General features: G+C 39.4%; 1 protein-coding gene across 2 annotated transcripts in view; it reads left to right on the top strand.

Moving 5' to 3' along the window:
* Positions 1-15,504, top strand: part of LOC134614844 (collagen alpha-1(XVIII) chain-like) — a 39,948-nt gene extending 24,444 nt beyond the window's left edge. For both annotated transcript variants that reach the window (XM_063459067.1, XM_063459068.1), the window contains exons 10-22: positions 3,907-3,930; positions 4,331-4,483; positions 5,427-5,465; positions 6,366-6,437; positions 7,856-7,897; positions 8,990-9,017; positions 9,166-9,206; positions 10,275-10,409; positions 12,105-12,164; positions 12,944-13,051; positions 13,978-14,172; positions 14,255-14,373; positions 14,794-15,504. In XM_063459067.1, the coding sequence (XP_063315137.1) occupies positions 3,907-3,930; positions 4,331-4,483; positions 5,427-5,465; positions 6,366-6,437; positions 7,856-7,897; positions 8,990-9,017; positions 9,166-9,206; positions 10,275-10,409; positions 12,105-12,164; positions 12,944-13,051; positions 13,978-14,172; positions 14,255-14,373; positions 14,794-15,004 (1,227 nt within the window). In that variant the 3' untranslated portion in view covers positions 15,005-15,504. The remainder of the gene's footprint in view (positions 1-3,906; positions 3,931-4,330; positions 4,484-5,426; positions 5,466-6,365; positions 6,438-7,855; positions 7,898-8,989; positions 9,018-9,165; positions 9,207-10,274; positions 10,410-12,104; positions 12,165-12,943; positions 13,052-13,977; positions 14,173-14,254; positions 14,374-14,793) is intronic.
* Positions 15,505-15,728: the final 224 nt, after the last annotated feature.

A 15,728-nucleotide genomic window follows, 5' to 3' on the forward strand; every position in this document is an offset into this window, starting at 1 on the left:
AGTAACACAGGGTGTCTGGAGGGAGTATCTGCAGTAACACAGAGTGTCTGGAGGGAGTATCTGCACTAACACAGAGTGTCTGGAGGGAGTATTTGCAGTAACACAGAGTGTCTGGGGGGAGTATCTGCAGTAATACAGAGTGTCTGGGGGGAGTATCTGCTTGTAACATTTATATGCACAAAAAAAATTTGGAAAAAAAAATTGTTGCAGCTTCCGAATGAATCTAAAATGGATGCTGTCCAGTAGACGGTCTGCTAGGGAGGGTGTGCTGTTGATTGGCTGGAATGTGTCTGCTGACTGTGAGGTACAGGGTCAAAGTTTACTCAATGATAAAGAATAGGGGGCGGACCGAACATCGCATGTGTTCGCCCGCGGTGGCGAACGCGAACATGCTATGTTCGCCAGGAACTATTCGCCAGCAAACCGTTCGGGACATCACTACTTACAGTGTGTAGAGCTAGAATTAGCTCTACTTTAATGGGCCAGGGGAGTTCAATCCCCGTCAGGGGAAATCTTGTGTGTTCCTTAATCCAATGGCAAGTGTTCCAGAGAGCATGAGAAATAAACAGAAGACAAATCCCTATGTAGTGTTGTATATTAGGATACTGAAGGAGAATAAAAAATGTGTGGAAATACACTCATAATATACAGCCTCCAACTGACTCCCAGAAAGCAGCATAAAACCCCCACTTAAGGATCTTGTTAGCTGGTAGGAGATCGTGTCATGTATTATGTAGATAAAAACAGAAGATAAAAGGTATAGTGCTCAAATATTGTTTTTTTTTCTCAGTCCAGAGGGCCCAGGTGGGTGGTAGCTTCCCCACCAAAGGAAAAGGTTTTCTGGCTCCAAAGTAAAGTGAGGGGACCTACCCTCACTTTTATTAAAAAACAACTGATTTATTAGCTCTAAAAAATAAATATTGAGAAAATCTTGTTGAAGGTGATTACTATATTGCTTTAACTTTTATATTTATTTTTAAGAGCTAATAAATCAGTTACCATCAACATTCACAACACCCATGACCCAACCTCATGAGTTGCTGTCTTCCTGAAAAACCATTCTTGAATCCTTGAAAACTTGATGACTCCTACAATAAGGTTCCACCGTATGAGTCACATTTCTCCCTCTCTCTGTAAACCTTGCCAACTATGTCAAGATTTCAAGATTTCAAGGTGAAAAATAACCATAAACATGCTGCATTGCAAGGTATTCAATGAAACCCTGCCTAACTACTACATGACCGTTTTTTTTATATCAGATGGTTGATTTGATAATCAGCTGCTTGATGTGAAAAAAAAATTAAAAACTAGAATCCTAATGTCCCCCACTACCTATCAAGATCTGGGGCTAAAGAACACCACATTTGGGACATTCATCCCCACCAAAGCTCCCCCCACAGCCATGTTTTTGCTACCTAAGTAATTTTGAGTGTGATGTCAGTTGTCTGGATGAAGGCAGCATTGATTATTCTGAAACATTCATGGTGATATCCAAATAAATAAGTTAAAGTGTTTATAGTATAGTGGTATAGTAACAAAAATCACTACATAACCTACCACCAGTTGTCTTAATTACTCTGTCTATAAATTAAATTAGGTCCAGGCACACAGGATTGCTGCAGGAAGGCAGGTTTATTGGAACAAAAAAGTGCAACACTTTGGCCTACACAAAGGCCTTTATCGAGCTTGATAAAGGCCTCTGTGTAGGCCGAAACGTTGCACTTTTTTATTCCAATAAACCTGCCTTCCTGTAACAATTCTGAGAGCCTGGACCTTATTTATTTTATCTACTAAACTAGGTTTTGCCAACCATGGCCCTGATAAGCACCTGGATTCCTGAGTGTGAGTGCGGTATCCTCCGTTTGTGAATTACTCTGTCTGGCAGCAGTCTGCCATACAATCTTGTTAATGCACAATAGCCCACCATTAAATCCACATAGAAGGCAAGTCTATAGAGTTATCAACCATATAATCACTTGGTTTGGTTTAATATAGATTATGCAGGAAAGTAACAAAAACGTTAAAAAAGTAGAAATGATACTCACCTTTGAGGTTCCAGTTTCTGCAAACCCCGGGATTTGCATCTTCTTCAGTAAGCTCTCCCCACACAAGAAAATTGTTGTGTACTGTATAAAGCTTAGGTTGCATTGGTCCTTTAACCCCTTAAGGACACATGACATGTGTGACATGTCATGATTCCCTTTTATTCCAAAAGTTTGGTCCTTAAGGGGTTAAAGATGAATTATGACTTTTCATTGAAAATCAGTTCGTGATGAAGGGATACTATAGTGCCAGGAATACAAAGCTGTATTCCTGGCACTATCGCTCCCCCCTCCCTCGCACGCCACCCTCCCCACTGAATAATGGGTTAAAGTCCTTTATGTACTCACCTGATCCCAGCGCCAATGTCCCTAGGCGCTGGGCCGTGCTCTGCCTCCTCCTCTGTCCTGCCCGAGAATAAAACCTCCCCATGGGAAAGATTTAAATCAATGCTTACCTATGGGGAAAAATCTGACGCTGGAGGTCTCTCATGCACAATGTGAGGACATCCAGCTCCAGATATCAAAGGTCTGTTTCAAACCAGGAAGCCCTCTATAGGCTGTTTAGTTCTCTGGAACTTCAATGTTTTACATTGCAGCACTAAGGGCAATAGGGACAGTGAACCCAGACCACTTCAATGATCTGAAGTGGTATGGGTGCCTACATGTCCCTTTAACTTTTTTTCATGTGTAAATCTGTATTAAGGATCTAGCAATTAAAGGTGGTAGGCAACTCCTACCACCAACACGAGTATTTCATAACGATAACATCTTTATTAAATACTCATATTGACTGTGTGTTAGTCCTTTTTGAAATTGTATTACCCTTTAAAACCATGACACTGCTGTCTTTACAGATAGGGTGAATTTGAAGGGAAGCTACAATATAGCGCCATCTAGTGCAAAAATAAGAGAAAGCAAGCAGAAATAATATGTATATCCAGCCACGGGGAGGGACAGCAAACGCTGCACACTCTCAAAACTCGAGAGGGAGCCCTGGAGGCTGTTCATCTGTTCCTGCACCAAGTCCTCTCACTCTTGCGAGCCAAGGCTGTCAGAGCATTGTCGCAGGTTACAATGGCAACAAATTGATGCTGAACTCTTCACACACACAAAAAAAAAAAAAATTACCCAAATTACAAAAAATATGCAAGAGTGGTTAGCACTACATCACACAAGAACAGTCCACAATATTACCAGCATGCTGATGCTGTCGGACTGTGTTTCTGATTAATACATACAGTCACCACCAAGTTCTGCACCCTGCATCATAGTAATTACAAGGCTGATCTTCACATTTAAGTTAAAGCCATCTTATCAAAATGCTTTAAATGTCAAACAGTTTTGAATAGTTGCGCTGTTACATAGTGTTGTATATGTTCTATATTTTTACTATTTTTTAAAATGTAGCTTCAGAAGGTATGAATGTTGGGTATTTCCTTTTCACAATTAATATTTTGAGAAAATGCAATAATGTGAGATCTATTAAATATTGAATTATTTCAAAGATGCACCATTTCATAGTTTATTTATAGCTTTGTATACTGGACTTGAAGACTGGCACCTTCATGGGGTTTAACAAAAACAAATGTATTAAAGTAAGTTGTAACCAACATAACCACTGCAGTGAATCGAGAGCACTAATGGCTCCAGTGTTCTGTAGTGGTTATGGTGCTTAGAGTTTTCCTTTAAGGATGCTGAGTCATTTTTTTTTGGTTTTGGTTCATCTTGATATGAGGTTTTTTTTGTTTGTTTGTTTTTTCGTTATTTTTTTTATGCGGTTCCTATTGTATTCTTACATTTATTATAATTAATATTATCCTTTAGCTATGATTAATTTAATTGTTTTTGTTTGTTTGATTTTCAGGGAGAGAAGGGTGACCCAGGAGAGGTATGTATTTAGATAAATAGCTTATCTACACAAAGCCGTCTCAGCTAAAATAAGTCACTCTCCATACTCTGTCCATTATGGTACACGTCCTAGCATCCGGCTCCAACAGACAGTGTAAGACCTGAGCCAGCAACTGTTACTTTATATGCACTCATAACCTATCCTAATTAAAGACGCATCTCCGGTGCTGTAAAAAAACTGCAAAGAACATAGGACAGTTTTACTCTTTGAGTTGTCATGTCTTCGTTTATTAAGAGCTATTTTCATCCACCAAGATTTTATTGGTCTCATTCACATGAATACAGTGATTTTTACTGGCAGATAAGTGTCGTTCTATAGAAAACTTGCCAAATGCAATAGGTCTAGTTTGTGAATTTACAAGAATGTCAATATTTCTAAGGGCTGTTCCAGTTGCCATGAAGACAATCGAATAGTGATCCCTGGTCCCTCAGGTCCTGTTGGGCCTCCTGGGCTACCTGGTTCCCCAGGGCTACCTGGACCCCCTGGACCTCCAGGAGAACGAAGTGTTTCTGAAACAAACATCCCCACAGAGGTTAGTACAAATGTAACACTTTACATACATTTATATTATAATGTTAATTATGATCAATAAATCTATCTATCGATTTATTAATTGATATGATCTTCAAACAGAGCAAATCCTCTCTGTAAATGTGTATGCTTTCCAATATAAAAACCTATATTTTCTTCAAGCACAATGAGATTGAAAGATGTATTGCCACCATAACTTATTCTGAGTTCTTTTTATATGAAATCAATGTAAAATTATACACTTTAAAGGCCTGGCAATAGCATTCCATAGGATGCAACTGCATTGAGCCCATAGACCCTCGGATTACTGACATCATCTTTCATAGGGTTACAGAAATAGAGATACCCATGATTTAGGTTCTCCCATGATAATTTCCCACTTCAGGGCCGTATTGATTAAAATAAACAGATGCTAATTTTAATCATGATCTAACAACACTAGGCATGGTAAATGGGCTTCCATAGTACCCTCTTTTAAATGTGGCAAGCTTTACACAGAGATTGAACAGGATTGTGAGATCTGTGTCACCAACCTTACAGTCTTCTTACCTCCCACTGAACCAAATGGCCTTGAAACCTGTGGCTTTCTCGTCTTCCTAAACTCCGGCCACCCAGATGTTGCCGAACTACAACTACCATGATTCTTTGAATTACATAGATAGTCAGAGAATCATGGGAGTTGTAGCCCAGCAACATCTGGGGGGCCAGAGTTTGAGGACCCCTGACCTAAACCATGGATTGAGTAGATTGACAAAAATAAAAGTTGTTTGACAGTCATTTGATACTTCCACATTGTATTGTAGAAATATTATAATAAAGTAACCTATAGCATTTCCATCTTTAATGAATACTATAAATGGCATCATTGTGGCTAGGAGGTTGACTTTTCTGGATCCGACTTTAAAAACTATATGAAGTAACATTTAATGGTTTCTTCCCCATAGGACAGCAGATCAGACGTATATGGCTCCCTGCTCTTTTCTGTGAGTTAAATCGATGTTTTTCTGTGTATTCATTTACGTTTCAGAAAACCACATTGACATTATAGTGTCTATTTAAGGTCTATCAGTCTCATCAGTCTTATTACAGGAGCAACTTTATAATAAAGGGCCATACAACGCTACAAATACACAATGGACACGTAGAAGAGATAGATAATAAATATTTCATTGAGTTTTATGGGCAGGGTGAGAAAATAGGGAGCAATGTATACACCATAGGATAGGAAAGGTGTTATCTAGGGAAAAAAAGAGAATGGCGTAAATGACAAGAAAATGTGGAGAGAAGAATTGTGTGACAGATGAGAAGGACAATGAGGGATCTGAACAGGTAATAAAGTTCTGAAACATAAGGAGCCGGTACACCAGAGGGGTGTAGAGCATGTTGAGATGGTGGAGAAAAAAAAGTGATCCAATGGTTTCCCGTACATATGGGAAAGACATGGAAGAGACATACCCAGAGTCGATGAAAATCATATGAGAAACTTGAGGGAAAAACGGTGTGGAGCAAAAGGAAGGGCAATAGTTTAGAGGGTAAATATGGTGGAAAGGATACTTACTGAGAAGAAGAAGAGGTTGGAGAAAGAACACAAATGAAGGATAAAGAGAAGGATCAATGGAATGAGATTGACATAAGAACATTGATGTGGAGGATAAGGGGAAGGGAAGATGAAAATGGAGTAAAGGTTGAAGTATTTTTAAAATGTATCTATGCATATGTGAATTTAATGCTGTGATGAAGAGATAATACAATTTTTGTAGACACCCTGTCGCTGAATATGTCTTCTTAAAAGATCTGTAGTTGTGACCCTATTACTAAATACTTGGAGTTTGAACCCTGTCTTGTTTATTAATGAGATTTTGAAACAATCCATTGTTTTTTAGGGTGTTCCTGGAAGTCCTGGATTACCAGGCCCACCTGGGCCTCCTGGACCTCCTGGAGTGGTTTATGTTAATGTAAGTTTTGGTCTCTTGGGCTGACGGGTCATTGGACACTGTTCCTTCTCCTCAATAACTTTATAGTAGCAGAAAAAAAGTGGGAATCTGGATGTGAAAAGCAATCCAGGGAAGCTTTTTTTTCTACAAGGCTGTAAGAAAAAAAACTTGTACAGTACAGTAATCATATTATACATCGAAAAATAAAACAGTAATGTAGTTATACAGTGTGCTGAACAATCAAAAAAGACACGGCTGAAAATAACACAGTAAAAGTACGATCTTGGAGGTGGTAATAATATTATCCAGACACCAAACAAAAAAGGCTGGGTTTTTTTTTCAATTAGAATTTTTTTATTTTATTTTTTTATTTTTTTTGTCAGAACAGAAGGGGAGGGGTACAAAATGGAAGAGGGGGTGCAAGTATTTAGTCAAATTATCACAATTACACGGTTGGTGCTGATACACTATGGTTACACAATATACTTAATCTCACCAATATTTAGATATTGCGGCTGGACAATACAAATACAGAAGATTGCAGTAACAGTGTGGGTGCCAGTACAAATCTGTCTCCATACACTTCTCGATTGGTTCGGTGCTCTGTGGGCCAAGAGTGTGAGAAGGGTCGTTTCTAAATGGAAAGAAATACTTTAGGGGGGGTGTCGCGGTCCCACAACTTACATAATGAGACCCTCAGTACTCTCTTGGGTACACAAACGGGTTTCAACTGTGGTACCAATGATATCTGTCAAATGCCTAAGTGTGGATTCAACCGAGTACAATGTAACATAGTATGTTGTAACATAGTATATGGTAACCTAGTATGTTAGGGTGCCGATCTCCAAGCGCTTCACTGCTCCCAGGAGAGGCGGTTCTTTTTAATAAGCTTGCAGTCACTACTCTGCTTATGAAAATAAAAAGAGAGGGTGAGAAATAGAACTAGGCCCTAAAACCTATTTACATGTTGTGCCAAGGCACAGCCCTAGGCTAAGAAACTGAAGAGTAAACGGGGAAGGAAGAGTGGGCCACAAGGAGAAGAGGCATCTAAAAGATCGAAGATACATTTAAAAAAATATCCCAGGAGGTTATAGTTTCCTTTTTGCTATTTTGAATTAAAATTTCTAAGTTCACAGTGAATTCTCAAAAACACACAGTGTAGTGGATACGCCTTTAAGTATTTGTTTATTCCTGATTTATTTTCACAAACAATGCTCCATTTTATATGTCTGTCCCTTTTTATTTTTTTTAGCTGTAACCTTCTGTGGGGAATTAAGATGAAAGTACTTTTGCTGTCCTTTTTACAATTCTAATTTTAGCGTTCACACCGCCTAATTATTCTTCAATGCATTCTTGAATTCTTCAATGCCTTAAATACATTTCTGACCTAAGAGTTCAAAAACAAGTGGTGCTAACTGTGAGAATGCATGTCTTTGCAGAGAGTATACCCAGTTCCTCACCGGCCCCATTGCAAGCACTCGGTAAGTTGTCAAAGCAGTCACCAGTAGCTGTACGTGGTGGAGCTAAGCACAAATAGGATTCTGCATAGGGTTAAAGGGACACTATAGGCACTGCAGCTGCGTCATCTTATTGAGTTGGTCACAGTGTCTGGATTCCTTTGGTGCTGTCAGTGTTAAACAAGAGTCCCCAGCAGCCTGCTTGGATCAATGAGGAAGCATTAGCCGGAGCAGCAATTGGGCAGCTGTGATTGGCTTTCAGCTTATCACAGCACTCTTTGCTGGTATGAACTGGTATAATAAGAAGGAAGTGTGTAATCTCTGTTTTAGCCACACCTCCAATAGGGGCTGGACTGTGTGTGGCCATTGACCCTTATTTAGAGTTAAAGGGACACTACAGGCACCCAGACAACTTCTGCCCATTGGAGTGGTCTGGGTGCCAACTCCCATCACCCTTAACCCTGTAAGTGTAATTATTGCAGTTTTTATAAACTGCAATAATTACCTTGCAGTGTTAAGTCTTGCTCTAGTGGCTGTCTATCAGACAGCCACTAGAAGGACTTCCGGGTTCCTAAAACGCGAAAAGTTTTAAACAACGCTGGACGTCCTCACGCTCTGCATGAGGACCTCCAGCTTCGCCAGAATCCCCATAGGAAAGCATTGAATAATGTTTTCCTATGGAGAGGTCATATGCGCACAAGCAGGCCATTGCCGCGCATGTGCATTAGGTGGGCAGAGCCTGAACCAGCGCCGAGGGATATCGGCGCTAGATTCAGGTAAGTCACTGAAGGGGTTTTAACCCCTTCAGCAACATGGGATGAGGTTGGGAGGGAGAGGGGCACTGCACAAACCTCCAGTGTCAGGAAAACGGATATGTTTTCCTGGCAGTGGAGAGTCTCTTTAAACTGCTTGAAAAGGGTTTAACACTGAATGGAGGGAGAGCAGCAGTGGAAGCCAGGCATTACAACAATTACAATTGGCCATGTCAACAATGTTCCTTTTAAAAGCATTTTGTAAGGACACAGACTTTGATAATGCTAGTACTTGTTACAAAGTTCAGATTTTACAGTTTTAGGATTGGGAACAGATCTACCAGCCTTATTTATTTCTATGTAGGTACCCAAAACTGAATCAGTGGATCCAGGTAAGATGGTCGTCCCTTTAGCCTTGCTTAATTTTCTTGTCTTTCTTTCTTTTTTTTTATTAATTTTAATTATTTCCTGCTATGTCTTTCTCACCCTTGATTCTGTCCCATGTTTGCTACATGCTTAATGATTTGTGTTTTCCCAAAGGCTCTGTTCCAGTTTCTGATGAAGGCCAGAAATATCTGAAGGTAGTATAACTTTAACACCAACCAGTCTTCCATTATTCTATATGCTTTTCAGTATTAAATCAGAGGGCAGGTTCATAGAGTACACAATATGTATTTAGTTCAGTTTAATAACATGTATCTAATGACAAAAAGTAGCATATTATACAGGGCAATAATTATCATAAACTTATAAAACAGGCAACTATAAAATCCATTAAGAGCTGAAAAGCACTTGCTACATTAAAGGGATTCTCCAGTGCCAGGAAAACAAACCCGTTTTCCTGGCACTTGAGAACCCTGGAGTGCCAACCTCCCTCCTGCCCCCCATCCCACGTCGCTGAAGGGGTTAAAACCCCCTTCAGACACTTACCTGAATCCAGCGTCGTCCATGCTCCTCGATGGCTGCGTGCACGCATTAGACCTCCCATAGGAAAGCATTATTCAATGCTTTGCTATGGTGATTCAAGCAATGCTTGAGGTCCTCATGCATAGTGTGAGGACGTCCAGCGTCGTTTAAACAACCAAAAGTCTTCTAAGAAGCTGGAAGTCTCTCCAGTGGCTGTCTGGTATTCAGAGTGGTATTTGGCTTTACGGCTATTGGCTGGCCGATTCGTGGGGTCGTGGTGGTCGTATGGTGATCCGTACTTGCATGTACCCCTTTTTTGACAGGTCCTAACTTGTGATTGCAAGGACCAATGTCAATTAGTGATCAGTATAGAATGTAAAATCCCTGGTTGACTTTTGGCCATTGGTCTTTTTGTCAGGACGATATTGCAAGTTTATTAATAAACAAAGTGGCTCCAGCAGTAGTGTAGTGGTGGTGATCATAGCTAACGTGTATTATTAACCTAGTCCAAATACATATGCGTGTATGTTTCTTTAAACATATTCACATTGGATATTTTAGGTATGTTTGTCAGATGTCCTTTGGTATTGGTGTACTACTCATGTATGCAGAGTACACCTATTTTCAAGGTTCCAAAACTATGTTTTTATGTATGTATTAAAAAGGCTTCAACATTTACAGAATGTTGAGATGTGCTATTAATACAACAGGGAATCACCAGTGTGCTATTTATGGAATTCCAGGTGGAGAGTGTCATCTTCCAGACTAAAAAGGAGATGATTGAGGCATGGGAAGAGGTAACAGAAGGCAGCTTGGCATATGTACGGGAGCAGAACGGTGCCTTCTTCAGGACTAATGTAGGATGGAGCAAAATAGTGGTAAGTTCCAAGAATTTTGCACGTTTCTTTGTCAGTTAATGTTAAAGGAATGAGAACTAACGAGGCTGGTAATCCCCTAAAGATAGGAGGAAAAAACAGCCCCACAGGGAGTACCTCTAGTTAAATACAATATAGGGTAAAAACTTTTTTATTGAGAAAAGCACATACTATACAAAAAAATACAAAAAAGGTGCTCATGCAACCTAGAAGTGATATAGAAAAGTGTACAGAAGATGATGGTAGAATGACTGCTGAATCTCTATCCAAAATCCAAAAGTGTACCGCCGAAACGCGGGTCGGGCTGTTAATGCATGTACTTTGCTTTTATTTACACTTTATTTCATTCACGGTGATTTGACTCTGATACCTAACTTCTCCTATTACTACATATAACCTTTCCCTATAGCTCCACTTATTACTCCATATAACCTCTCTCTATAACTCCTCCTATTACGCCATATAACCTCTCCCTAAACCTCCTCCTATTACTCCATATAACCTCTCCCTATAACTCCTCTTATTACTCCATATAACCCCTCCTATTACTCCATATGACCTCTCCCTATAACTCCTCCTATTAGTCCATATAACCTCTCCATATAACTCCTCCTATTACTCCATATAACCTTTCCTATAACTCCTCCTATTACTCCATATAACCTCTCACTATAACTCCTCCTATTACTCTCCTATAACTCCTTCTATTACTCCATATAACCTCTCTCTATAACTCCTCCTATTACTCCATATAACCTCTGCCTATAACTCCTTCTATAACCTCACATATGCTGTCCTTATAACGTCTATTACTCCATATAACCTCTCCCTATAACTCCACCTATTACTCCATATAACCTCTCCCTATAACTCCACCTATTACTCCATATAACCTCTCTCTATAACTCCTCCTATTACTCCATATAACCTCTCCCTATAACTCCTCCTGTTACTCCATATAACCTCTCTCTATAACCCCTCCTACTACTCCATATAACCTCTCGCTATAACTCCTCCTATTACTCCATATATCCTCTCCTTATAGCTCCCCCTATTACTCCATATAACCTCTCCCTATAACTCCTCCTATTACTCCATATAACCTCTCACTATAACTCCCCCTATTACTCCATATAACCTCTCCCTATAAATCCTCCTATTACTCCATATAACCTCTCACTATAACTCCCCCTATTACTCCATATAACCTCTCCCTATAAACCCTCCTATTACTCTGTATAACCTCTCCCTATAAACCCTCCTATTACTCCATATAACCTCTCCCTATAACTCCTCCTGTTACTCCATATAACCTCTCTCTATAACCCCTCCTACTACTCCATATAACCTCTCACTATAACTCCTCCTATTACTCCATATAACCTCTCCCTATAACTCCTCCTATTACTCCATATAACCTCTCACTATAACTCCTCCTATTACTCCATATAACCTCTCCCTATAACTCCTCCTATTACTCCATATAACCTCTCATTATAACTCCTCCTATTACTCCATATAACCTCTCCCTATAAATCCTCCTATTACTCCATATAACCTCTCACTATAACTCCTCCTATTACTCCATATAACCTCTCCCTATAGCTCCTCCTATTACTCCATATAACCTCTCACTGTAACTCCTACTACATCATATAACTGCCAACTATAAGTTTTGCTAATGTTTATTGTTACCAGTTACAGGATTCTGACTCCAATCTCCCAGCAGATGAGCCATTTGAGCATGGTGAATTTACAGTGAGTACAGTTATACAATCATTTCTTTTCACTCACACAGGAACACGTACTTTACTGTATGAAAGTTATTTACTAAGCTCTGCATCTACAAACTGCCAAATTTGATTACAATATTCAGATTTAATTAAAAATCCAGTATCTACAAATATTTAAATTAGACTCCTAAAATTGCATATAATTTAATTAGAGCTAATCTGTGTCTTCTGAAAAAAAGGTCAAATCCAGTAATTCCAGCAACAATTGTAGATTAACTGTAAGGTGGTCAGGGACCTTTGTCCAGTTTTAACCCCTTAAGGACACATGACATGTGTGACATGTCATGATTCCCTTTTATTCCAGAAGTTTGGTCCTTAAGGGGTTAAACCATTCAAAAACAGCTTAACTCTGAATGGAGAGATGGCACCAGTACACCAGTACACTCCAATGGCATACAGTGGTTACACCGCCTAGAGTGTCCCTTTTAAGTACAATAACGTGAATCCTCTGAAACTGTTTGTATACCACGGTAACATCATGGGATGAGAAAAAGAGAAAGGTTGTAGGCCTTCCTTGTTACAGGAGTTTTTGGTGGTCCTTTTACCCTTTAATTGTATTTTAATATATTTATATTATATTTTTTCACTTCTTACAGCTTTAGCATTTTTGGTATACTTTGTAGATAACTTGTGCTAGGTTTAATACTGCTTGCAATAGGATATATGTTTATAATTTCTTTATGAAAGTACATATCTGTCTTGTTCTATTTTGCTACTTTTTATTTTATCTCCTTCTGTATACAGGATGATGACCCTCCAAATCTAGTTGACATTGCACCAGTGTATGAAGAGCCTCAGGATCGATTTGAGATTGCATCCGTCCCACCCAGTGTCAGTGCCAGAATACCATCTGTAAGAATAACTTGGTTCTATGATCTGTCTGTTGCTCCTTGAGGAACTGTTGCACAAAAAGGGAGTTATTTAAAAAATAAATAAAAAGGTGTCGCTCTTCATATAAACTCTCCTCCTTTAGACCAATGTTTGTCTCTGATCACTATTTAAAGGAGCACTATAGGATCAGGAACACAAACATGTATTCCTGACCCAATAGGGTTAAAACCACTATCTAGCCACCCTGGTCCCCTCATGCTTCCCTAAATATAGTAAAATCTTACTTGTATTGAAGTCTGCAGTTGCATGCTTTGTCCCTGTTTCCTTTAGACCTGCCCACTGCCTGCTGACATCATTAGAAGTGGTAGCCTGATCCAATCACAATGCCTCCACATAGGATTGGCTGAGACTGATAAAGAGGCAGATCAGTGGCAGAGCCCGCACAATTCAAACACAGCCCTGGTCAATCAGCATCTCCTCATAGAGATGAATTGAATATATGAATCTCTATGAGGAAAGTTCAGTGTCTGCATGCAGAGGGAGGAGACACTGAATGTTTGGATGCATTTTAGGCAGCCATGACCCAGGAAGGATCTCTAACAGCCATCTGAGGAGTGGCCAGTGAAGTTATCACTAGGCTGTAATGTAAACACTGCATTTTCTTTGAAAAGACAGTGTTTTACAGCAAAAAGCCTAAAGGTAATGATTCCACTAACCAGAACAAATTCAATAAGCTGTAGTTGTTCTGGTGACTATAGTGTCCCTTTAAACATCTATCCAAGGTCTTTGCTCTGATATTAATCGTTTATTACTATGACTATTTAATCCAGATATCTGCCTCAACTTTCTCTAATTTCATCTGTGGTATGTTTTAGTCTTCTGGTATGTCTTTCCTTCATTTATTTCTTCTGATGTTTCTCCATGTTCCTTTCTCATTCACACAACAGCTCCGTCTAGTGGCTCTCAATGTCCCACTCTCTGGAGATATGAGTGGGATTCGAGGAGCTGACCTGCAATGTCATCGACAAGCCCAAGAGATTTCCCTCTATGGAACATTTAGAGCCATCCTCACCTCTTCAACTCAATTGCTTTCCTCCATCGTGAAGAAGACAGACCGAGGCCTACCTATTGTTAATTTAAGGGTAAGCTCTTTTGGTTCAATCACAAAAACAGTCACACCACAGTGAATATGAAATATATGAATTATCCCTGTGTTTTTTATAGGGTGAAATCCTTATGAAGAACTGGAATTCCCTTCTGGATATTAAGACCCCTGTATCGTTTAAGCCAGGTGTTCCTATTTACTCCTTCAATGGAAGGGACATCATGAATGACCCTCTCTGGTGAGCCAATTCTGTCTGACTCTGTGGCCACATTGTTAGTTTCTCGTTAGTTTAACTGCTGCTTGGCATGTTTTATTATAGGAACACTCCAAGAACCATAGCCACTACATAATGCTGTAGTGGTTATGGTGCCGCAAAACTATCATTCCATAATGCAGGACTTACAATGCATCGCTTTCCTTCTAAGGCCCTTATACATGGATCAGATACCACTCACATATCATCAACTGTCTTCCCCACTTTCCTTTTATCTGATTCATTTTCTCAGAATCTTAAGTCTTCCCTATTTATCAAGCCTGCTATTTATTTCTCCACTATTGCTCCATAACATTCCTCCTTCATCTAACATTAAACAAGGGACCCACCTACACCGCCTTTCTCGTTTTCCCATCACTACCATCTTCTCTTTGTCTCCTCCAGGTCTCACAAAGCATTCTGGCACGGCTCCAGCCAAAGAGGTACTCCTGTTCGTAACAGAAACTGCAGAGAATGGAGAAGTCACAGTAACGTGGAAGGCCTGGGTTCGGCCATTACCGGGAGATGGCTAATGGATCACGACTCCTACAGCTGCTCCCAAACACTTGCTGTCCTATGTATAGAAATAGCTTTCCCTTACCATTACATGTGGTGAGCATGAGATAAAGACTCACAGAGGAGGGAAAACCTGCACATCCATTTCCTAAAAACCCTTTTCATGCTTAGTGCTAAAACTCCTAGATATGTATCTTAAGTCCCCCAAGTTTTGACTTTGTTAAAGAATCGAGTTACAACAATCGGTCTAGAACACCCTATTAGTTCAATATCAACAAAATGGCATTATATTTCATATATCTTCTTCTTCAATATTATTATATGTTATATATATTGTAATATTCCAGGGAATGGAATTTAAGCTAGTATTTTGTTTAAAAGTGTTAAATAATGTATTTGTATCGGTCACCAGTCCTTATCTTATTGTCTATCAATAGTTACTGATGTTTTATTTAATATAGCAATTGCCTTGACCTCTTTCTACAGCCATCCCACTCTGGTGCTATATTGGTTTATATACCTTTGTATCCTCTGTACTTGATTCGATTACATCTACAAAGGAGAGCTAGGATGTTTACAATGCTGTAACCGGATATCAATTAACAGTCCATTTTTATGTTACCATAACTCCTCCCCACCCCCCCTCCCCTTAAGGGGTTAAATAGATATACAAAAAGCAGAGGATAAAATCAACCTAAAAAAAAATTAACAAAACAAACATAATAGTGTCAAATACTATTTGTAAAAGAATGGACCTAGTGTTACTATATCACATACAAGAGTGAATTTAAAGAAGATCTGTCACCATCTGGGGACTTTGCAAA

Source organism: Pelobates fuscus, chromosome 6 (genome assembly GCF_036172605.1).
Source record: "Pelobates fuscus isolate aPelFus1 chromosome 6, aPelFus1.pri, whole genome shotgun sequence".
NCBI lineage: Eukaryota > Metazoa > Chordata > Amphibia > Anura > Pelobatidae > Pelobates > Pelobates fuscus.